Source organism: Patella vulgata, chromosome 7 (genome assembly GCF_932274485.2).
Source record: "Patella vulgata chromosome 7, xgPatVulg1.2, whole genome shotgun sequence".
NCBI classification, from domain to species: domain Eukaryota; kingdom Metazoa; phylum Mollusca; class Gastropoda; family Patellidae; genus Patella; species Patella vulgata.
In genome coordinates, this window is record NC_065885.2 from 201,410 (window position 1) to 225,696 (window position 24,287).

General features: G+C 36.9%; 2 protein-coding genes across 2 annotated transcripts in view; one reads left to right on the forward strand and one right to left on the reverse strand.

Moving 5' to 3' along the window:
* Positions 1-740: 740 nt before the first annotated feature.
* Positions 741-24,287, reverse strand: part of LOC126827736 (coiled-coil domain-containing protein 115) — a 319,045-nt gene continuing 295,498 nt past the window's right edge. Inside the window, exon 3 of the transcript XR_008788764.1 lies at positions 741-758. The gene's annotated coding sequence lies outside the window, so the exon portion shown is untranslated. The remainder of the gene's footprint in view (positions 759-24,287) is intronic.
* LOC126827211 (GDP-fucose transporter 1) lies at positions 10,005-23,935 on the forward strand. Its single transcript, XM_050556451.1, has 3 exons — positions 10,005-10,137; positions 12,251-12,364; positions 13,083-23,935. Exon 3 carries the CDS (start codon positions 13,083-13,085, stop codon positions 14,064-14,066), a length of 984 nt encoding a protein of 327 aa, XP_050412408.1. The 5' UTR covers positions 10,005-10,137; positions 12,251-12,364; the 3' UTR covers positions 14,067-23,935.

The window sequence follows — 24,287 nt, forward strand, 5'->3', positions numbered from 1 at the left end:
AAACGTCGCCCAAATAAATCAGTAATTGTTCTTCCATAAGTATGTGTTATAGTTTATTGCTCTATCCAGTTACTAAATGCCTCTAAAAGATCATTTTCGACCGACACCTTTCACTCGATCCATAAATTTACCCAAAACAACTTTAATAAGCCAACATTGAGGCTGCATGTCCCCCGCCGAAATCCCAAAATAAATAGATGACACATTAATTAATCGCACATTTATTTTTTTCAAAAGTATCAAGCAATCAAACTGATTATCAACTATACACTAAGTTTCATCACTCTCTATCAGATAGAATCAAAGTTATCTTGTCCCAAGTTGGATGGCCGAATGGTTAGCACGTACGCGCTGTATCATAAGGCCTGTCATTAAATCAACTGGCGTGGTTTTTGAATCCCCAGTTGTACGTGACAAGGAGTAGGGTCGCCTGTCCATCCTCGTGGATTTTCTACGGGTCCTCTGGTTTCCTTCCACTGCTAAAGACCATTACGCGCAAGCGAATTATTGAAAGAATTAAACCATATGTTAGTCCCGAAATGACCTAGTTTGTTTCGAACTTAGTCAAGGTAATGATATAATGAATCTATACTCGGAGTTTCATCTCTCTCACGTTATTAAAACCAGAGTTATCGTGCCTCAAAGCATTAACCAATCAGATTGTTTATCTATACTTACCGTAAGCAGACAATGTTTATCATCGAACTCCTTCGAGGGATTCACCCAATGAACGCCTACACCAAGTTTGAACATTCTACCTCAATTAGAAGGGGAGTTATTGTGTTCCTAAGTATCGAACAATCAAATTGCTTATCGCTCTGCTTACCCTGAGCAGAAAATGCTCACTATCGATCTTAGTCAAGGTATTGATGTGATAAAACTATACACCAAGTGTCCTCACCCTCACTTAATCAGAACTAATGTTATAGTGTCCCAAAGCATCAACCAATCAAATTAGTAATCTCTGCTTACCCAACGCAGAAAATTCTCACCTTCGAACTCAATCCAGCGTTCACCTAATAGACACCTTATGCCAAGTGTAAACATTATAACTCAATTAGATGAGAGCTATTGTGTTCCAAGGTCTCGACCAATTAATTGCTTATCGCTCTGCTTATCCTGAGCAGTAAATACTCATTATCGAACTTAGACAAGGTATTGATATAATGAAACTGTACATCAAGTTTCATCACTCTCACTTAATTAGAACTAAAGTTATTGTGTCCAAAAGCATCAACCAATCAAATGTATTGCTTATCTCTGCTTAGTGCTTACGCTAAGCAGAAAATGCTCATCTTCGAACTCCATCAAGCCATTGACCTAATAAACACCCACACCAAGTTTGAACAGTCTAGCTCAATTAGAAGGAAAGTTATTGTGTCCTAAAAAGAGTGACAGACGGACGGACGGACGGACGGACGGACTTCGAAAGGCGGGGGACAATTAACCAAAACAAATTGTATTTTGAATAAAACATCACACTTTTTGTTTTATTTCTTTTGGTATGTATTCCCTATCCTTTACTCTTATTTTTAATAGTTCTAAAAAATAAGGAAAATAAATGGAAGATCAGAGACAACTCTTATCGTTATCCTAGTAGGCTAGATCTAGTTCTTAAGGCCAACTCAATATTTCGTCAAGGTCGCTGAAATGTAAATAAGGTTAGGGCACGTGATTGTTGGCGAGATTGTAGGTTAGGTTTAAGAATTTGGGGGAGAGGTCAAGTCTCCACATAAGCACTGACCTATGATGATGTAAATTTGGTTCGTGATATTTCCTAGTTTTACTAAAAAATACATGTTATACATTAGATTTAAATACAAAGTTGGTTTCGTTGTTTTTTTGGTGTTGGTGACGCTGATGGTTTTCCTTCGGTGACGCTTGTGGTATTCTGGTATTTTGGTTTATGAAGAAAAAAGAATAAATTTGAAGCTCTCGGGTGAGAGCCACATTAGTGTGTTCCCTACTAAGGATTGGATTTTCTAAAAAAATGAGTTTATTTTCACTATCCTGGGGTTAGGGCTAGAGATTCTTATAACTAGTAGGGTGACCCACCATAAATAAATATCTCCACATATCTCGACAATTTCGCCACAAACTTTATATATATGCCAAGCCTCAAATCAGCTTCACACAATTATAGTCACTAAATAAACGATCATGTTGTACTTAATAAGCTATGACCATTAATCATCTATAAATAATAGATTGAAAACTGGTTCCATGTGTCGTCCATAACATCCAGACACTTTTGAGGAAAAGATAGATTACGTGCCCTTGTTTTGAAATTAGTCTCGCTTAACCAGTCTATCGACCATTCTACGTCTGATTGACAGGTCGGGATAATCAAGACTACATTTTTACGAAACGTAACAGAAAGCTAGAACAAGAAATTGAATTTAGAAATGAGCACGTTAGCTAGCTCAACAATTGTTTTAAGAACCTTGTAAAAGTAAAATGAAACTACTGCTAGTATCATGTTCCTGTCTAACCCGAGTGTTTCAGGGATATTATTTGTACTAAACCAAACGATGCCGCTCTTAACGGTACAGTTAATGATAAAGCGATTTAAAAAATGAAACGAACGTAATTTCTAAATCTGCTGTAATAACCAAGAAGCTTAATTTTACTGCTATTCAAAATCGTCAACAATAAATTTTTTTTTACGGCTGTAATAGTTGATAGATTTGTAGAGAATTGCACGTGCCATGGCTATTTATAGTATCATACTGTCAGAAAGTTGGCCTCGACACGGCGAATGTGCAAGCTTCAGTGGTAGTCTCGAACTATCAGCGGTTGACTGTATTTCTGTAGGTGCATGGGTCACCCTACAACTAGTTGATTTTATTTACTAAGGGTTAGTGGTAATTATGATTCGTATTAAACATCATTTTGAAGTTGTAGCCTAATTAAACCCTGGACTCTTCATATGAATTTATAAGTTTCTGTGTGAAGATTTTCGAGTGGTTTTCTTGGAGATCAGTATAGTGTTTTCTGATGATTTTGGATGCTACTAATACCTGTAACCTCAAAACAGTAAAGTGGCACGAGGCAATATAACTAGAGAATTCGGGAATGACTGAGTCCAACTCAGACGGCGATAAACAATAACAACTTACTTTGATACTTTGTAAAACATACTAGACCGTGTGTAGCTGGCGACGGTGTATTTATAGACCCTGGTCTTGGTCAACCAGTCCGTAGTAAAGCGGAAGCGGAAACAATGTATATTTAGTCCCGGACATACAGCCGGTCCCCGGAATCACCACATTCCTCCCTATTTTATTTTTAAAAGGGCCGCTCTTTAAACTGAAATTTTTTTTACCCTGTACAAACGACGGGATATCATGACAAAGTCGACAAATTTCTATTTTTAATTCCTCAGGGATAACCAATTGGGTTTCATTTAAGTCACTGGGTCTTTTAACCCGCAAAATACCAACGTTATCGAGGAAGAAAAGATTACGATTGATCCACATATACTTTTCCGCGGGACTTTTTAACATTAACTCCCCCTCTGACCCAATTTAAGCCATGCTAAAAGTATATTCAATTCCGGGTCGTTCGACTGGTGTTTTTTTAATGATTCGGCAGAATAATTACTTGATGAAATTCCTTCCCCAGTTTCCTCGTCATTTTCGTCGAGGGTAACAATGTTAACCTGCGGATTCGCTGGACACCCAGTAACTGCGATGCTAACGGGTTTATAATCCGGGTCACTGTTTAACGGTAACTTATATTTTACACCTGATTTAAAAGGCAACGGTGTGACGTCATCAACGTTATCGGAAAAATCAATCCAATTATACTATTCAAAAAAAGTAGGGGATATTTGATTTTGGGGGCATAATACTAAAATATGCAAATGACTACGAAAAAAGTCACTATAGAACCTAACAGAAGAAACATTTCCAGTTACATGTGACGCCCAAACGCACCAATAGCTACCGCATGGAATGCAGGTGATGCTTGGGATCATCATGGGGGTCCAACCCAAGATTTGCACGACTCTGACTTTGAATGTTACAGTCATTGTGGCATTGAATTCCAGGGTGGAAACATCAGTTTAATTGTTTTAGTGACCAGAAAACAAATTTTGATATGCGTCGGCTTACCCAAAATGAAAGGTTACGTGCCCTTGGCATGCTACAGATCGGCACAACACAGGCGGTTGTGGCGCGGACGATGAATGTTTCTCAGTCTGTCATAAGCAGGCTATGGTCCAGATACCGTGATACACAATCTGTACAGGACAGACCACGCTCAGGTCGACCAAGGGCGACAACTCAAGCCCAGGATCGATTTATCCGTACCTTGGCCTTGAGAAATCGTGTCATCACAGCAAATCAGATCAGCGCTCGTCTTCAAACAGACACTGGTGTGAGAGTGAGTGGCCAGGCGATTCGGAATCGACTGCATAGGGGTCACCTTCGCGCCCGACGTCCTCGCGTGATCCCTTGTTTGAGAGATCATTACATTCAAGCAAGACGTCGTTGGTGTAGGAATCGTCAACACTGGGATAATCGACGCTGGAGCAATGTGATGTTTTCAGATGAGTCAAGGTTCACTGTTGATTTTTTGGACAGACGTAGGAGGGTGTGGCGTCGTCGAAACGAGCGCTTCCAAGACGTTAACGTCATCAGACATGATCGATTTGGGGGTGGTTCTGTTATGGTGTGGGGAGGCATCACTGTTGCTGGAAGAACGGCTTTACATGTTTTTGCAGGGCGTGTTACAGGCCAGTACTACCGGGACAACATCTTGGCAGTCCATGTTGTGCCGTTCGCACGAAGTCATGGCCGCCGTTTCATCTTCCAGGATGACAACGCAAGATGTCACAGGGCCAGGATCGTTACAGGTTACCTCCAACAACAGAACATCACCACATTACCTTGGCCAGCACTGAGTCCCGACCTCTCCCCCATCGAGCATGTCTGGGACATGCTTGGACAGAGGTTACGTCAACGTCAACAACGTCCTGCCAATGTCCAAGAACTTGCTGCTGCGTTGCAACAGGAATAGGACAATCTGGACCAAAATGACCTTAGACGTCTCATTAGGAGTATGCCACGTCGGATCAATGCTTGTTTGGCAAACAGAGGAGGATTTACCCGTTACTGACTTGGTTGTGATGCTGTGGTAACTTTGCTGTTTGACCCCGGGTATCATTTTACCCTTATAATGGTCAGTCTGTGCCTAACGATCATTTGGAATAAATCGATGAATGTGAACTTCATTTCATTTTGTCATTTGTTTCTTCGTCAGTTTCATTAGGTGACTTTAATAACACTTAAAAATCAAATATCCCCTACTTTTTTCGAATAGTATATTATGCGCTCGTTCGCAATATCGACAACCCCCGCATGGCAAATCAGTCAATTTCACCTCCATTGTAAAATCCGGACACGGTTTATCAGGCAACTTCATACGCGATAATGCATCGGCATTTTGGTGTCTTTTACCCGGACGATGTATAACTTTCATATCATATTGACTTAATTCTTCTAACCACCTGGCCAGTTGGCCAGTCGGGTGTTTGAACCGTAAAAGCCATGTCAAGCTACTATGATCGGTTCGTACTATAAATGGTCTACCAAGCAGATAATGTCTAAACTGTCTTGTAAAACGTACAATCGCAAAATGTTCTTGTCGCGTAACGCAATAACGACGCTGTTCTGGCGTTAGCGAAAAACTACTATAAGCAATCACCCTCTCCTGGTTGTCCTGAATCTGTGACAATTCCGCAGCCACAGCGTTCATACTCGCGTCACAATCGAGAATAAACTGATCTGAATTATTTGGTAACGCCAGTACCGGTGTTGTTAGAAGCAAACGTTTGAGTCGTTCGAAAGCTAACTGTTGAGTTTCGTTCCAAATAAATTCTTGTTTACCCGTAATCGCATACAACGGGAAAGCTATTTCAGCAAAGTCCTTAATAAAACTTCTATGATAGTTCGCGAACCCAAGGAAAGATTCTACCTCCTTGGTACAAGTGGGTACCGTCCATTTATCAACGGTTTCCGTTAAATTATTTCCCGCTTTGATCCCGTTTTGGCTAACTAATCGACCCAAAAACTCAACTTCCGGTTGAAACAATTCACATTTCTTTGGTTTTAATTTAATTTTATATTCTCTAAACCGGTCTAAAACTAACCGCAAATTACTCAAATGATCATCTACATCTTTTCTTAAGACAAGCGTGTCGTCTAAAAACGCTAAAGCAATATTCCATGCTAATCCATGAAGTATCAGATTCATTGCCCTTGAATAGGTATTTGGTGCCCCACATAAACCGAATCCCATTTTTGTAAATTCGAACAAACCGTACTTAGTAATGAAAGCGGTTTTTTTCCTATCATCTTTATTAAGGCGAATTTGCCAATAAGCTGAATTAGCATCTAATTTAGAAAACCACCTGTTTCTCGCCAATGCGTCTAAACATTCGTCAATCAATGGCATAGGGAATACATCCTTAGATGTCACCGCATTCAACTTCCTATAGTCTATGCACCAACGTACGGTTCCGTATCAAAACTGGAGGAGACGCCCACTCGGACATAGAGGGTTGAATAACTTTTGCTTCTAACATTTTCTTTAAATGTACCTCTTCCTTCCCCGCGAAACAAACGGGTGTACGTCGCATACGTTGTTTAATAGGTTTGGCATTACCCGTCTCAATACAATGTTCGAAAGCAGTAAAATTACCCAAGTTTAGCAAAAACGTCTTGATAATCCATTAATAGATCTTTAACTTTATTCTGCTCACTTGGATTTAAGAACTGTTTGGAACGTTCAAATAAATTACTTAAATGTTCGGGAATAGTTCCGTCATCCTCACTTTTTGTCCCATCCGAATTTCGGATTTAAAATGTGAAGCTCGTCAAACTCCATAGCCTTAGCTATAGATTGATTAGTTTCAAGAATAACACTATCCTGTGTTGGGTTTATCAAACATATACGCGGGAATTCAGTTTCAATGTGGGAGTAAACTGATCGTGCTATTAACAGATTAGTGTGATTTTAAGGTTCGATTAAAAACCGGGATAAAGTATTATCCATATTACACCGTACTCGTGCTACAGATAACGGTGGAACAGCTATTCGCTTGGCGACAAATAAGTTAGCGTGATCTACTTGATCATCTACATTCCCACAAAACAAATCAAACCTATCGTCTCCGATATACATTTTATCAGTTTTTAGATCGATATGTACCTCATTCGCTCTCATAAAATCTAAACCTAATAACATATCATCTTCTATCGGAGCTACATATAATTGGTCTAATTGAACTTGGAATGACCCAAAATCTAGACTAGCGGGTCCAACAATAAATCCGGGAAAAACTAATTCCCGACCCGCGCCATTAAGTTTTACATTACGGAGCTTGGGAGGTTTTCTCTATAGTTTATCATACTGGTGATCGGAAAGTATCGTGACCCGTGACCCTGTGTCAATTACAGAAGAGGTTGATTGTCCTTGAACTTTTAGCTTGATTTTATACATCGCATCTGCGTGTACCCGTCGAATAAACGGGATGTTCAAATCCGTACCCCTTTCTTCAACTCCCTGCACTAAATCTACATCACCCCCTTCCCATTAGACGACGTATTTCTCGAGTTTTTGGAACCGTGGATAACGGTATTTAGTACCGGGACACCGTCGGGAACGGTATCAGTCACTCCATCGGAAACAGTCAATTCGTCGTTTGACTCAGTTTTAATTGGCGAAACCATTGGTTGCTCTTGGATCGACCGTTCGCCTACTCGCTCGATCCTGTGAAGTTTAACGACTCGTTATCACTACTCACGAAACCTACTTTTTTACCCGACATAGGCGTACTATGTTTTGGATCAAGAAGGGGACAATCCCGTTTATAATGACCACGTTTACCACAATGAAAACAAATAGGTGGCTCTCGTTCTCGTGATGGGGACCTAGACGGCGATCGTGACCGGTTTAAAGCTAACGTGATCTTACGGAAAGACTCAGATAATTCATCAATTTTAGTGACCATAGTATCTACTTTAAATTCTACTTTAATAAGACGCTTTTCTGTACTCTCAACCCGTGCGAATATATCGGGTGAAGTTGGAGAAGTGCATTCTTGTGGTCTAGGAGTGGTAACTGCCCGTACCCTTGTCGACTCATATTCCCTGTTAGGACTATTATATCGCGTTTCCCTTCGTCCTGAACGTCCATAAATAGCGGTGCTGTTATGCCTAAACCATTTTATAGCGTCAATAGCCGTATCCAACGTTTTTGGGCGCGTGTTACATGCATATTGCCCGGCTTCTTTATCTTGACAACCCTGACAAAATTTCATTATGACCTGGCGGGTTATATGATCATCAGAACAATCGCTAAAAGCCCGCGAAGCTATGAGTAACACCCTATCAGCCCAATCAAAGATACTTTCTTCATACCCCTGGCGCAAATTCTGAAATTGCATCATAGCGGTTTCAGGCAACTCCTGGTTTCCAAACCGTTTTTCCATTTTTGATTTTAATTCATAAAAAGTTAAATCTGTATCTCTCTCTGTCATATTAGTAAAGAACTCGCTTGCTTTACCCTCCAAGCAAAAACATAATTGATCCCTAGTTTCTAGATCCGACCAACCTTGTAAAGTTGCAAATCGTGTAAACTTATTAGAGAAAGCCTGCCAACTTGAATTACCATCAAAGGATAATGACTTGGGTGTAAGGGACCCACGACGTGTCGGTGGTCTACGGTCTTCCCGGACACTGTCACCCGCATACGACCGGGTCATCTGAGATACCCCCGAGACAATAGACGCCGATGTATCATTCCGTACATCATAGCGTTTGCTATAACTTTCAGATCTATTCCTACTACTCCCCCTTCCTCACTTGAACAAGTCAGTCTTACATAAACCGAAGTAGGGAGATCCATAACCCCTGGAACTTGCAATAACTCCTTAGGTTTTAGTCTGCCGCCAAAACTCGCGACTGCTGCATATATGCACTCTGCTGTGTCAGAATTAACACCTATATCTAATAACTCTTCAATAGAGCAGTTATTTATGTCTAATTTGTGTGCCATTTCTAAACAGACAACTCGTCAAACAAATTCAATTATTTTAAATCAAATTGAACTAAAGTCAAAAGATGAAATACCCCGTACTAATTATCGGGTATATAATAATGTTAAATAGTAAGCTTGTATTCTATATAATACCTCAACCGAATACCTCAGTCTAAATATACACCTGTAAAAGCACGTGTGGGAGCGTGCTAAAATGCACGTGCGTTAACCTATAAAATGTGTTAACGATTTTGTATGTGCTCCGCGAAACACGCACACGATACAAATCCTCACACTTAGAATAAACAAACTAACTACGATATTTATAACTACCTTCACTTATTTAATTAAACTAAAAGAAAATATTTATTTTTTCATCCGCACTACCATTAAAGTGGCACGAGGCAATATAACTAGATAATTCGGGAATGACTGAGTCCAACTCAGACGGCGATAAACAATGACAAATTACTTTGATACTTTGTAAAACATACTAGACCGTGTGTAGCTGGCGACGGTGTATTTATAGACCCTGGTCTTGGTCAACCAGTCCGTAGTAAAGCGAAAGCGGAAACAATGTATATTTAGTCCCGGACATCCAGCCGGTCCCCGGAATCACCACAACAGCATCGTATAATGCAAATATGTAAAGATGAAATATAAAGTTCCAAGCTTGTATATGGGTACAAATCCACTTCCAGAAAAAAAATCCAAATACAATGCATCTATATGAAAAAGAAATTAAATATGCGCACATAAAATAAACACGTGTAAGACAATATTATGTAGACATATAAATCCATTATTATATCTCTCCTCAAATAAAGCAACCCCGGTGCTAGCTTCGTGGATTATAACAGGACAATGTTCATCTAGCTGTCCCAACCAACCCCGCCTTGTATAACCATGAATGTGCTGCTTAACATTGTCTTTGACGTCAATAGCGAAAACAGTGGTCTTACTTCCAAATCTGTTATTAGAGTTAACCCCCCTTGTATTAAAATGGTTGGAAATGCAAACATCGATCTGCTTATTAGCAACAAATCGCCTGTTTAAACTTTCTTTTACCGACAAGCAAAATCATTTTCAAAGGTGAGTATAACTAGAGATTTTAGGATGCCATGGGAAAATCATTTTCTTCATTTAAATCCGGCAGAACCCAGGCAAGCTGGCAACCTGAAGAGGCGAATGTGAAGAACATGACAAGCCACAAGTGACATTCATATGACAGTATTATATGAGTTGCGACCCACTTGTGTCAATTTCTAGGTCCCAAATGTTAGCGATTTAGCTCCTTTAATCTTAGATTTAGAGTGCTCACCTTCCAATGACTCTGGCTAACTGACGCTCTTGGTGTCATATATCGATTGACTACAGGTTCAATCGAAAGTATTGAATAATGATTATCCTTGACATTAGAAATTATTTTTTTTATTTAATTTTTATCGTGACTACCATTAATTAGCCAATTATGACAATTGTATAAGGCTCTGGGAGCACCCATCTTTTAGTTTAGTACCAGTACATATCTCTAAGACAAGAATGGTTCTGAATTAGGTTTCTGTTCTAAATTTCTGTAATGTTTGGTAAAATAGTCGTGATAATCCAGGCCTGTCAATCAGCAGGAGAAAGGTCAGTAGACTGGTTTAGTGCGACTAATTTCAAACCAAGGGCTCATACATTTCCCCTTAAAATTGGCTGTGTGTGGTTTACGATTGCAGTCTATTTTTATTGCGCTTCTAACGATGATATTAATTGATGATAAATGTGGGAAACTAGGGTAACGACTAGTGTGGCATAGTTAAATTATCAATATATTCCATACCGATAAATGTATATCCCTGAACAGCCTGAAACCTTCCATAACTACTGTTCCATAGATTGCCGGAGCTATGTGAATAGTGCTCCGTATTATACTAATTCCTTAAGGCTGCTATTACAGGTTTTGATTCGGCTCATTCAAATATGGGGTGGGGTAGGGGTGGGGGCAGTTAACTGGAAATAACTGTTCAGGAGAATCTAGAATAGTCTTCCATGCCTAGGGATATGTCCATCAATGTTCAGAACTTTTGATTCAAACCTTTTACAACACAAATGCCCCATTTTCTAATAAAATCATGGAATTTACTCCTCTCTGCAGCAAGTATACGGCAGAAAAAAAATGGAACATACACGATACCATGTATATGCATATAGCGTGCCCCTATAGTCCGATGTAAACTGCTAAGCAAATTCCTGTTGTTCGAATACAAGTATTCGCGTATACCTCTAAACGTATACCGTATACCCATATGTAATAGCAGCCTAAGGCGTGCCAGAGCTGTCCCTCTGACTTGGGTGGTTTGGTGGGATCTAAGGTGCACTAGTTATGGGCTGTTTTGGGTGAGTGGTCCAAATGGTAAATGGTTATTAATGAATAGCAGCAAACTTCTTGCACAAATTGTTGCCCTTGATGTACCTTGATGTATCTTTAGGTAACCTGATTAATATAGAGCGTTTGACATGTCACTAACAATATCATATACCTAAATATGAAACTTTTGGTAATGAGCTCTAGACGTTATTAACAAATTTATTTAACTCATTTAAGGATTTTTCATTCTTCAATTATCGTACATGTATGTACATGCATACAGATATGAATTTCAGGATATTTAAATAACTATAAAACTTTATTTGTATCTATACATGTGAAAGGTTGGGTGGTCGATTAGGCTAACACATGGTATCAACTTGACAAAGTAGGGTTGCCTTGTTTGTATGACCTTAATTTTAATATACTACTTAATGGAAATTATTTTTGTTAACAGATGTTACAATGTATATAATAGAAAATATGTTTATGTAACTGCTTGAATCCATACCATGAATACTGTATCAGATGTTAGTGAATACCCAAGGGCAGTTGACCGAGAAAGTTCATCAGAATTATTCCGGCAAGGTTCCTCCTTGTAAGTGGTGCAGGAATGGGGGCCTGGCAAGGGATAACGTAATGTATAGTTGTTTGGATGGGATGAAAAACCGATGTCCTGTGCACACATTGGTGTGCATGTAAAAGAACCCTTGACAGTTGGAATTGGAAATAAGTGTTGACTGTAGCTAGCGCCGCTGTCCAGGAAAATTTCCCTCAAAGCCGAGTTGTAGCAGAATTATGGAACGTTAAATACCATTTGATTTTATTAACATTATTCTACATGTATTTCAGTTGAAGTTGTTAACGCAGTGATAGAATCAACAGTTTGCCATGACAGTTTAGGAATCAGGTCATCATGTAAAACCCGCAATCATTTTAACTGTCCATCATTACCATACAATAAAGGTAAGCTGAGGAAGGCATCATGGTTGTCCATGCTTCCTTGAATTTGCACAGTCTTTTATTTTAAAATTTTGCCAAGTGATCAACTTTTGATGTTGTTTGCTTATCTCATATTTTCAAGACATATTTTACCACAGAATTATTAATGATTTTTAGAGTTATCCCAGTATAGTTTTTCACACAATCTGTTTGTCAAAAACCAGACTTTTTTCCCCAACAGTTTCAAGATCTTTATCTGAAATTGGTTCCAGATCAAAATCTATACTTGTAGGGTTGTCGGTATTTACCTGGACTCAGTTTTGTGCACTTTTTATGATCCCAAATTGAAATGTCATCTACAACTGTTTCTAGTCCGGGGATCTCAGTTCAGTAATATTAGTCACTCAATTTACATAACTTTAGAATTTCAAAGAATTTAGCCTTAAAACCCAATAAATACCGTTGAATTTATTGTATTTGTTTATAAAATCACTTAAAGATATAATTTATAAATTGTGATGATGCAAATTATTAGGAAAAACTATCAGGCTAATTTAAGGCAAACAGAATACATAAAATATTTTGATGTGACTGTACATTGGCTAATTTAAGGCAAACAAAGTACATAAAATATCTTGAGGTGATTGTACATTGGCTGATAGACTTCTGTTTCCGTGTCATTTTGACGTTGAGTTGATGTAATACAAGTCAGCTATACTGTAAATATTATTCTGTATTTCAGATGGAGGGCAGATTGAGGAAAATAGTTGGTGTGGTTCTACTCTACTGGGTAACGTCTATATCCATCGTATTTTTGAACAAGCACCTGCTCAGTGGTCGATTTGGAAAACATGATTTATCCATCTTTGTTGCCTGGTTTCAGTGTCTCGTATCAGTGGTTGTTTTATTAATAGCTAAATCTGCGACACGTTACGTCAGTATTCCGTCATTAGACCTGGGTATTTTGTTGAACAGCAACGTATTATTATTATCAATCAATTTTGTGGCATCATTGACGTTAAACAATCTGATGTTAAAACATGTTGCCGTCGCATTTTATCAAATAGCTCGTTCGTTTACACTCATATTCACGATCATACTTTCTGTGTTTATGTTGAAAAAGAGCATAAAATGTCTGACATTGTTCTCGTGTTTTCTAGTAATTTGTGGATTTTTTGTGAGTGTGGAAGAAGAAGAACAATCCGGGACGTTATCCATCTGGGGAATTATTTACGGAATTTTGTCCAGTTTATCCGCAGCATTCTGTGCCATCTATTTTAGGAAAGTGGATGAAGTAATGAACGGAAGTCCGATTAAGATAGCGTATTATAATAACGTTAACAGTTTCTTTATATTTTTACCATTAGTAATTAGTACAAATCAACTAACCTACGTGTTTAGTTCAGACATTATTTATGATTATTTTTTCTGGTTGTATCTATTTTTGTCTGGATTAATGAGTTTAACGATTGGATGGGCGAGTGCTTTACAGATTCAATACACATCTCCTGTCACTCATCACATCAGTATCAACGCCAAGTCTGTCGCTCAAACCCTTCTAGCCATAATGTATTACAGAGAGGTGAAGACATTCTGGTGGTGGGTAGGAAATATGTTAGTTATGTTAGGAATAATGTCATACGCATTCTTTAAAATGAAAGAAGAGGACAAATCCATTCCAAAGAGTTTCACTAAAAAGCCTCTGGAAAAAGCAGCCATCTTTTGATCAAATAGCCATGATGAAGTTGTACATATGAAGAGTTTATTTGTAATATGAATCTCTTAAATTATTGTATTGGCCTTAGATGATTCTCATTGACGTGAATTCTGTGAACCAAATAAATTAGCCTTTAACTAGTATACTCTACTCTAACATCTCCCTGTATCACTAATACACTATACTCTAACGTTTAATACACTCTACTCTAACATCTCCCTGTATCACTAATACACTATACTCTAACGTTTAATACACTCTACACTAACATCTTCCTGTATCACTAATACACTATACTCTAACGTTTAATACACACGACTCTAACATCTCCTTGTCTCACTAATACACTATACTCTAACATTTAATACACACTACTCTAACATCTCCCTGTATCACTAATACACTATACTCTAACGTTTAATACACTCTACTCTAACATCTCCCTGTATCACTAATACACTATACTCTAACGTTTAATACACACTACTCTAACATCTCCTTGTCTCACTAATACACTATACTCTAACGTTTAATACACTATAGTACATTATACTCTAACCTCTCCCTTATACACTATACTCTAACCCCTTAATGCCTAATATACCAGTCTGAGATTCTTAGCCCATGGCTTCACTATAGCAATGATGTTCACTTTTTAAAATTGTCGTCGCCCTTGTCCGGCCGTCCGTTCACATTTTGTTTGTGGATGCTCTACAGATCACAATTTTTATCCGATTTTGACGAAACTTGAAATGTGTGTTTGTATCCCAAAGATCTCGTTTCCTTGCGATATTGACACATATTGGGCCATAACATCCTGGGTTATTTCCCCTGATTGTATGAAAAATCCTGTTTTTTAACGTGTTCTCTGTTCATCTCTTGCAATATGTGGGCGTATGTTTCGTTGCCTGGCAACAGCTTTTTTTTGGTTGGCTCTCCCTTCTTTTTAAAAATTACGAAATCTTCACTGGGCTACTGTAGAGTACATGAAAAATTGATCCAGTAATTAATTAAGTTTAAATTTAGACTAATAAAGTGGTAAAAACTGTTTTGACACCAGGTGTTTGTACTACATTGGTTTTATTAACTCATTCAAACGGCTACAAAGGAAAACATAAAATCGATTGATTCTTTTCTACTGGTGGATTAGTTCTATTGACACAGCTGGTCCATTACTTTCTATTGTTACGTATCTATGAATAAATGATTGAAACATATTTGGAATTTAACTGGGTTAAAATTAACGGGGTCAATAATAATTGGCTCAGTTAAATATACCTAACTGTTAAAATTATGAAATGAAATCTGTGGGTTGATCTGATAATGTTTTTATTGGTGATCAGATTACAAGATTACATTTTTATAGGCTCATATTACAGTGTGATATATAATAATAAATAGAATACAATATCTACAATACATCCTTTTATCAGAATTAAAACTTGTTATTCATTAAAATATATGTGGAACAGTTTCTTTTAAAGATGAGGGGGGTGGATGGCTGAATGGTAGCTCGTGTCATTGAGTCGACTGGCGTGGTTTCGAATCCCCGGTTGTACGTGGCAAGGAGTAGGGTCGCCTGTCCAACTTCGTGGGTTTTCTCCAGGTCCTCCGGTTTCCTCCCACTGCTAAAGACCCATACGCGCAAGCGAATTATGTAAATGAAATTAAAACCATATGTTAGTCCCGAAATGACCTAGTTTGTGTCGAGTGGACATCAAACCCCATTTCTCTCTCTCTCTCTTTTTAAAGATGAATAAGGCCAAAAACATTAAGATTTTGTTAAGATTATTCTTATTATTATTATTTTTTTTTTCCACTTGAGCATATCTCAGAAACTACTTGTCGGATCAATTCGATGTCTTCGGTTTTACTGGGATTACTGACTTAGAGACTTACTGACTTAGAGATTAAAGCTATTTCGAACGTTCTGCGACTATGCGAAATGTCCGAAATGCCAAAGTTGTCGTTTTTTGAAATATTGCAGTAATATTAACAATAATCGTCGGATTTTAACATTGGATACATTTTGACATAGTCTGAGACAGGGCACATGGCTACGGTAGTTTAGATTTTTGATTTTCGACGAATCTTCGGAGATATTAGGCGCCAAATTTTGACAAAAAACTTTTTTATTAATGAATAATTTTTTACGGCATTTTACCCAGGGTTGAGGGGTCGTCTGATTTGATAAAAAATGTGAACATTTTTTGTCTCGATAATTTTTTTTGCCGCTATTGGCTAATTCAGTTTATCGGTTCTAGGTTAATTATTTATTGCCCGATTTTTATAAAACAAAGTTCATATGCTCCATGGTGCAAATTCTCAATTTTTTTATTATCGGTAAAGTTTTTTATCGGTAGCGGATGTGACGCAATTTTGCTAAAAACTCCAATTTTGTCGAGTCGGAATGTCTTTTCACTAGCAAATGTTAATTTTTGCAAATCTGATAGATCAAGATAAATGCCCCTACAAAAGGCGCACAAAATGTCGGACTCACTTTTTTTAATTTTGGTTTTGTATTTGCGCCATTTCGATTTAAAGGTGAAAAAAGGTGTAAAAATGAGCTATTTACAACCCATTCAGGCTTTTCATATTTCAAAATATTTCTTCGCAACTTTCATAAACTTGTAGCATTAATCCATACGAAGAGAATCTATCTCAAAATTAGTTTGTAATATGAGTATTTGCCGAGAAATGGTCAATTTTGCATGAGTCACTTTTTACGCTATTTTGCTTGTAAAAGAGCCTATTATTATTGGATTTTCATAAAAATGACACCATTTGATGCGTAATGTCAATTTTGACTAGTTCAAACCAATTTAACATTTTCAATGTCGCCGGAAATGGCGCCATTTGGGCAAAAATGTATTTATAGCCCTCAAAACAGATATTTTATTCAAACGAGTCTGGTTTGTAATGTTTTCAAAATTATGATATTTGATTCCAATCAACTAATAGAATAAACCCATACGATCATATTGATATCACAACATGTTTTCTAACTTGTTCAGTTGTGGAGAAATAGGCGATTTTCAGCAGGTCACTTTTCAAAGTTTTTGGTCCATAAAAGTGGCAATTATTATTCGATTTTCATAAAAATTTCACTGTGTGATACCTAACGCCATTTATGATTTCATACAAGTAATTTAGTTTTTTCATTTTCACCGGAAGTACCGTCAGTTTGTCAAAAACTGTATTTTTAGCCTCTAAAAAAGTAATTGTTTGAAGTAAGCGATATTCATTGTTGGTGTAAAATTATGATATTTGATTCCTATGGACAAATAGTATCAATCAATACGATCATATTGATATCACAAAATAGTTTCTAACACTTTCCCTTGCCGAGAAATAACCAATTTTGTCAGGATCACTTTTTAAGATTTTTTGCATATTAATTTCAGTGTATGGGTTCTGGGTTAATTATTTATTGCCTTATTTGTGTAAAAGAAAAGCCCACCTGGTGCAAATTCTCAACTTACTTCTACATATAAAAGTTTCTGACGGCACCGGAAGTGATGTAATTTTGGCCAAAACTTCAATTTTGATGTGTCGAAAGGTCTTTTAAAAGCAAATATTAATGTTTACAAATCTAATAGATCAAGATGAATGCTCATACTAAAGACGCAAAACAGATATTTTATTCAAACGAGTCTGGTTTGTAATGTTTTCAAAATTATGATATTTGATTCCAATCAACTAATAGAATAAACCCATACGATCATATTGATATCACAACATGTTTTCTAACTTGTTCAGTTGTGGAGAAATAGGCGATTTTCAGCAGGTCACTTTTCAAAGTTTTTGGTCCATAAAAGTGGCAATTATTATTCGATTTTCATAAAAATTTCACTGTGTGATACCTAACGCCATTTATGATTTCATACAAGTAATTTAGTTTTTTCATTATCACCGGAAGTACCGTCAGTTTGTCAAAAACTGTATTTTTAGCCTCTAAAAAAGTAATTGTTTGAAGTAAGCGATATTCATTGTTGGTGTAAAATTATGATATTTGATTCCTATGGACAAATAGTATCAATCAATACGATCATATTGATATCACAAAATAGTTTCTAACACCTTCCCTTGCCGAGAAATAACCAATTTTGTCAGGATCACTTTTTAAGATTTTTTGCATATTAATTTCAGTGTATGGGTTCTGGGTTAATTATTTATTGCCTTATTTGTGTAAAAGAAAAGCCCACCTGGTGCAAATTCTCAACTTACTTCTACATATAAAAGTTTCTGACGGCACCGGAAGTGATGTAATTTTGGCCAAAACTTCAATTTTGATGTGTCGAAAGGTCTTTTAAAAGCAAATATTAATGTTTACAAATCTAATAGATCAAGATGAATGCTCATACTAAAGACGCAAAATATGTCTTGCTTTGTTTTGTTTTTTTTATTTCGGTTTTGCATTTGCATCATTTTGATTTAAAGCTGAAAAAAGGTGTAAAAATGAGCTATTTACAATGAATGCATTCAGATTTTTCATTTCTTACAATATTTCTTGACAACTTTCACGAACCTGTAGCATTAATCCATACGATGACAATTTATGTCAAAATTAGTTTGTAATATTAGCAGTTGCCGAGAAATAGGCAATTTTGCATGGGTCACTTTTCACATTATTTTGCCTGTAAAAGAGTTAATTATAATCCGATTTTCTTTTTTTTTTCACCATATGATGCCTAATGCCATTTTTGACTGGGTGGATCCAATTATACATTTTCAGTGTCACCTGAAATGGCGTCATATGGGCAAAAACTGTATTTATAGCCTTCAAAACAGATATTTTTTTTAGATAAGTCTGATTTGTAATGTTTTTAAATTTATGATCATTGATTGCAATTAACAAATAGAATGAATCAATACGATCATACAGATACCACAAAATGGTTCCTAACTTTTACGGTTGCAGAGAAATAGACGATTTTCTACAAGTCACTTTTCAAGGTTTTTGGTCTATAAAAGTGTCAATTATTATTTGATTTTCATAAAATTTTCACCATTTGATGCCTGATGCCATTTATGATTTCATGGAACTAATTTAACATTTTCATTATCACCGGAAGTAATATCGTTTTGGCAAAAACTTTATTTTTAGCCTTCAAAACAAATATTTTTTTAAGTGAGTTATATTTATTATTCGTTTAACATTATGACATTTGATTCCAATGGAGATATAGATTGGATCAATACGATCATATAGATGTCCAAAAATTGCTTCTACCATCTTTCTTTGTCGAGAAATAACCAATTTTGCCAGGATCCCTTTTTAAGACTTTTTTTCACATTTTAAGTTCCCATTAGATAGTCAGTTAACTTAGTGGTAAGTTAGTAATAAATTTTGTCAGGATCACATTTTTGACATATCTAACGCATGGTAACAAATGTATAAATGGAATTGATATTGCTGGATTTGGTTGATTCTGCGTCCATTCCTTAACACGTGTGCAATACTAACGTTGAAATCTGTTTAGCGGTTTCATTGGTACCGAATGTGACATAAGTTCATGGGTAACGAGGCACCGGAAGTGACATAAGTTCAAGGGTAACATGGCACCAGTGAAACCCGTCATTACTGCGTCGCAGTTCTAGTTTATTATAATGAGTTTATTGAACAATGATTTAAATATGTACCATGATATTGTTTGTTTTGTCAGCTAATTATATTTTCAATAATTTATTGTATATAATGATGTAGATATGATAATAATAATAATAATAATGTTGCACAGTATCCATAACTAATAGTTAGATAAAGCGTGCATACTGATTATCTGTCAGTTCATTTAGGCCATACAAAAAAATATTCCGGTTCTCCAACAATCAAGGAACAAATTTGATGAAATGACTTCAACCAGCCCCAGGGACCCACAGACTCGGTAACTACATGATGTAGATACGATTAAACAAGACCCCAACACGCTCTCAACACGACCAACAAGGCCTTAACATGCTCTCAACCCGACCAACAAGGCCCCAACACGCTCTGAACACGACCAACTTAGACCCCAACACGCTCTGAACACGACCAACAAGACCCCAACATGCTCTCAACACGACCAACAAGACCTTAACACAACCGAACGCGATCAAAATAAAAAATGTGACCTCTAGAGGGTCCACAAGCAAAAAACTGTATTGTTTGTACAATCACTAGACATAATCAAGAAGTTACGATCCAATGTGCGTGAATTTTTGTCTGATTTTGATGAAACAGAAAATTTATATGTTATATCCCGAAGATCTTGGTTCCTTTTGATATTCACGCATATCGGATCGTAAAATCCAGAAATATGGCCCCTAATTGTACAAAAAATACAGTTTTTAGCTTGTGGACCCTCTAAATGTCGCAATTTTTATCCGATTGTACAAAACGTTTATATATATCAGTGTTACAACCTAATGACGGGTGAGTTTGAATTTCAAGAAAATGAGACCAAAACTACCCAACAAAATGGATGATCCTTGTACACAAATAGTGTAAAAGTATTTAATATCAAACTTAAAATATATGTTTAAATGCCATAGATTTCAATTCCTTTTGATATTTGTGCATACCGGACTATAACTTCCTGGATTATGTCCCCTAATTGTACGAAAAATTGCTTCTTGTTAGTTTGTTTTTTTTGTCAATCTCTTGCAAGATGTGGGCGTAAATGTATCTTGCATGGCAGCCGCTTGTTTTAAACAAAAATATGTCTTGCGTCGTTTTTGGAATATTTGTTTTAAATGGATTTATTTGTACCGACTACATAATCTAAATGATAAGATGTCACATGTGTATGACTAGAGAATTTAAAGAACCATTAGTGATAACAAAGGTCTTCGATGATGGGTAAAGAAATAATGTTTGATTTGGGTGTGATTTGAATACACAGTTCAATCATATTAGATTTATATAAATTTGATAAACGTTTGCGAATCTGTGATAATACTTTGTGAACAAATCATTATTGAGGAATCAAACATCACTTCGAGCTTTACTGAAAGATACATTATATAAGATTTAGACCCAGAGCTGGCCATTCTTGCTATAATAGATCAAAAATAGATAATCCAAAATAAAATATTGAAAATTTAATTCAAATTACTCTATTGTGAGCAAAGATATTAGCCATCGATGGTTGGATAAGATGTGTGCATAGTGGAAACCAGGGCACTGGTATATTCGAGACTTAGCCTGGCTTTCCCATTTATAAATTAAATTTTTAAATGGCAAACTGTTCTAATCTAGTTAAGTAGTAGTTATTAGCACACTTTCCGAGGTGTATCGGTGAATATCAGGACAGTTTTGGTCGAGTGGCCCAGCCGAGGCGGCTCCCGACCAAATTTGTCCTGATATTCACCGATACACCGAGGAAAGGTGCTAATAAGTTACTTACATCACATTTCTATCGAGTATTGTGAAGCAAAATGTGAAAAATAGTATTTATTATCGAGTCGTTTCCACCGAAAAGTGACAAATACTTTCTGCTCTTTCATTTATCCCTTTCTGAGCCTCACGTTACATTTCATGGTAAAATGATTTCGCAGCGGAGAGACGACCTGAGTAGTATTTACACGTGCGTCTTGCTATGATACTCTGAGCGTAAAACAATCACGTGTTTGTTTAGACCACATTGTCAAAACAACTTGTCTATGGCATAGAGGACTGCGATATTATTAAATGTAGTGTAAAGGAAATGCGAAACGTGGGTCATTCCTGGTGAAAGTATGCATCGGCGGATGGTTCTCCCGTTGAAATTTATTTGTAATAAAGTTTATGACTTTCTAGGCGTTTTTTTTTCATCCTGCTTATTTTCAATGCCTGTGAAGTGTCCAGCAAGAGAACTGCGCCTTCTATCATCACAATTAATTAAAATAATTATTCAATATTCTAATTTATATATTTTGCATATTAATATAAATCAAACCAAATTATGAAATAGATACCAATTGATATGTATAATAATTGATTTTTGTAATATGTTGTTATGTTAATTTAATGTCATTGTATATGTTTTTGAACTGCCATGTAGTTCCAACCGGTTTGTTTTGTTACTATGATTTTGACTAGTTGTTTCATGTACATTATTCTTGTGCATTGTATAGAGCCATTATCAATTGCGATTTGGCTGGGTCGGACGTTTCCGTTACTTATTGCTTGATAGGTATCTAATACAGTGTTTCCGCTACTTATATAGGTATCTAATACAGTATAAAAGTATCCGTGTATCAGAATTGATCAGTACTCTTTCTGTATATTTCTGATACACGGATACTTTAAAGCAAGTATTGAAAATAAACAGGACAGTTTTATCAAAAGTTGCCAGTGGCAACGAGTAGAAGTGGGATGTAAAATCTTGGATATCTGATGGCATTGAGAGTTGATTATGGTCTTGTTTTGTTAATAAATGTCTACTTAATAGTTTATATAACATTTCAGGCCTAAAGAAAGACCTGCAATAGGCAGATTTAGCACTTACATAATGTATGTTTAAATTTGTTACTAGCGATACATGTTATGAAGATGTGATATTTATAAAGTAACATTCCAATTATTTCCTTATTTTATAGTATGCCTGTATAAAGTAACATGACAGATGGCCTGACAAGGACAACTGTCTAGTCGTTCGGATGGGACAAAAAACAAGGCCCCATATACGCGTATTGGTGTGCACGTAAACGATCCCTTGGCAGATGGAATTCGATATAAGAGTAGGCCATAGTGCTGCTGTCCGGTCCTGTGTCTACAATTAGCAGCATGTTCAAAATTGGAAATAAGAATTAGAGTAGGCCTTGGTGCATAAAATTATGCTTTTTATTTTGCGATATTAAAAAATATAGGAATAGATTTTAAACAAATTTACACAATTTTTTTTAAAAAAATCAAAATGCAAACAAACTGTTTTAGGTGGAATACTGTATGGGCTGACTGCACTAGTCGGGGTAGGGTTTGAATTGACAGTATGGGCTGAATCCACTATTAAGGGTAGGGTTAGAATTGACAGTATGGGCTGACTCCACTAGTTGGGGTAGGGTTAGAATTGACAGTATGGGCTGACTCCACTAGTTGGGGTAGGGTTAGAATTGACAGTATGGGCTGACTCCACTAGTTGGGGTAGGGTTAGAATTGACAGTATGGGCTGAATCCACTATTCAGGGTAGGGTTAGAATTGACAGTATGGGCTGACACCACTAGTTGGGGTAGGGTTAGAATTGACAGTATGGGCTGAATCCACTATTCAGGGTAGGGTTAGAATTGACAGTATGGGCTGACTCCACTAGTTGGGGTAGGGTTTGAATTGACAGTATGGGCTGACTCCACTATTCAGGGTAGGGTTAGAATTGACAGTATGGGCTGACTCCACTAGTTGGGGTAGGGTTTGAATTGACAGTATGGGCTGACTCCACTAGTTGGGGTAGGGTTTGAATTGACAGTATGGGCTAACTCCACTAGTCGGGGTAGGGTTTGAATTGACAGTATGGGCTAACTCCACTAGTCGGGGTAGGGTTTGAATTGACAGTATGGGCTAACTCCACTAGTCGGGGTAGGGTTTGAATTGACAGTATGGGCTAACTCCACTAGTCGGGGTAGGGTTTGAATTGACAGTATGGGCTAACTCCACTAGTCGGGGTAGGGTTTGAATTGACAGTATGAGGACCTAGGTTGGGTCAGCAGTTATTGGAGTATGATGTAGATGGCCCTGTGTTGTAGAGATTAGTAATAATTTGGTCATAGATTATAAAATTATAGATAATTATAGATAAAATTAAATTTTATTGCCTTTATTTTTTTGTATTTAGCACAATAATAATAAATAACTGTTTAACTTGTTTATTGAATAATGTTCAGTTGATGTATCTTTACATAAAATTATATCAAAATATCTTTTCTCTTTTATCTAAGTTTGCTGCATGGGTTCCACTTGTTAGTGATGAATGGCGGGTAGACTAATCACCGGAATTCATTTACAATCACCGAAATTCACTTCTAAAATCCCTGATTCCTCCCACAAAACTCACTTATTTTAAATGTATAATACATTTTGATCTCTCCGCAGGTGAATGGTACGGAACAAAGACGAGGTCCCGTGTAAACCTCGGCATGCATGTAAAAGAACCCTTGACAGTTGGACCTCAATTGTTGTCTTTGCAAAATTACTCTAGTTGCACACTCCATGTCATATGCCAGTCTCGTTTCTGTCTCTGTCTCTCCATTGATGATGTCTTGGATTGATG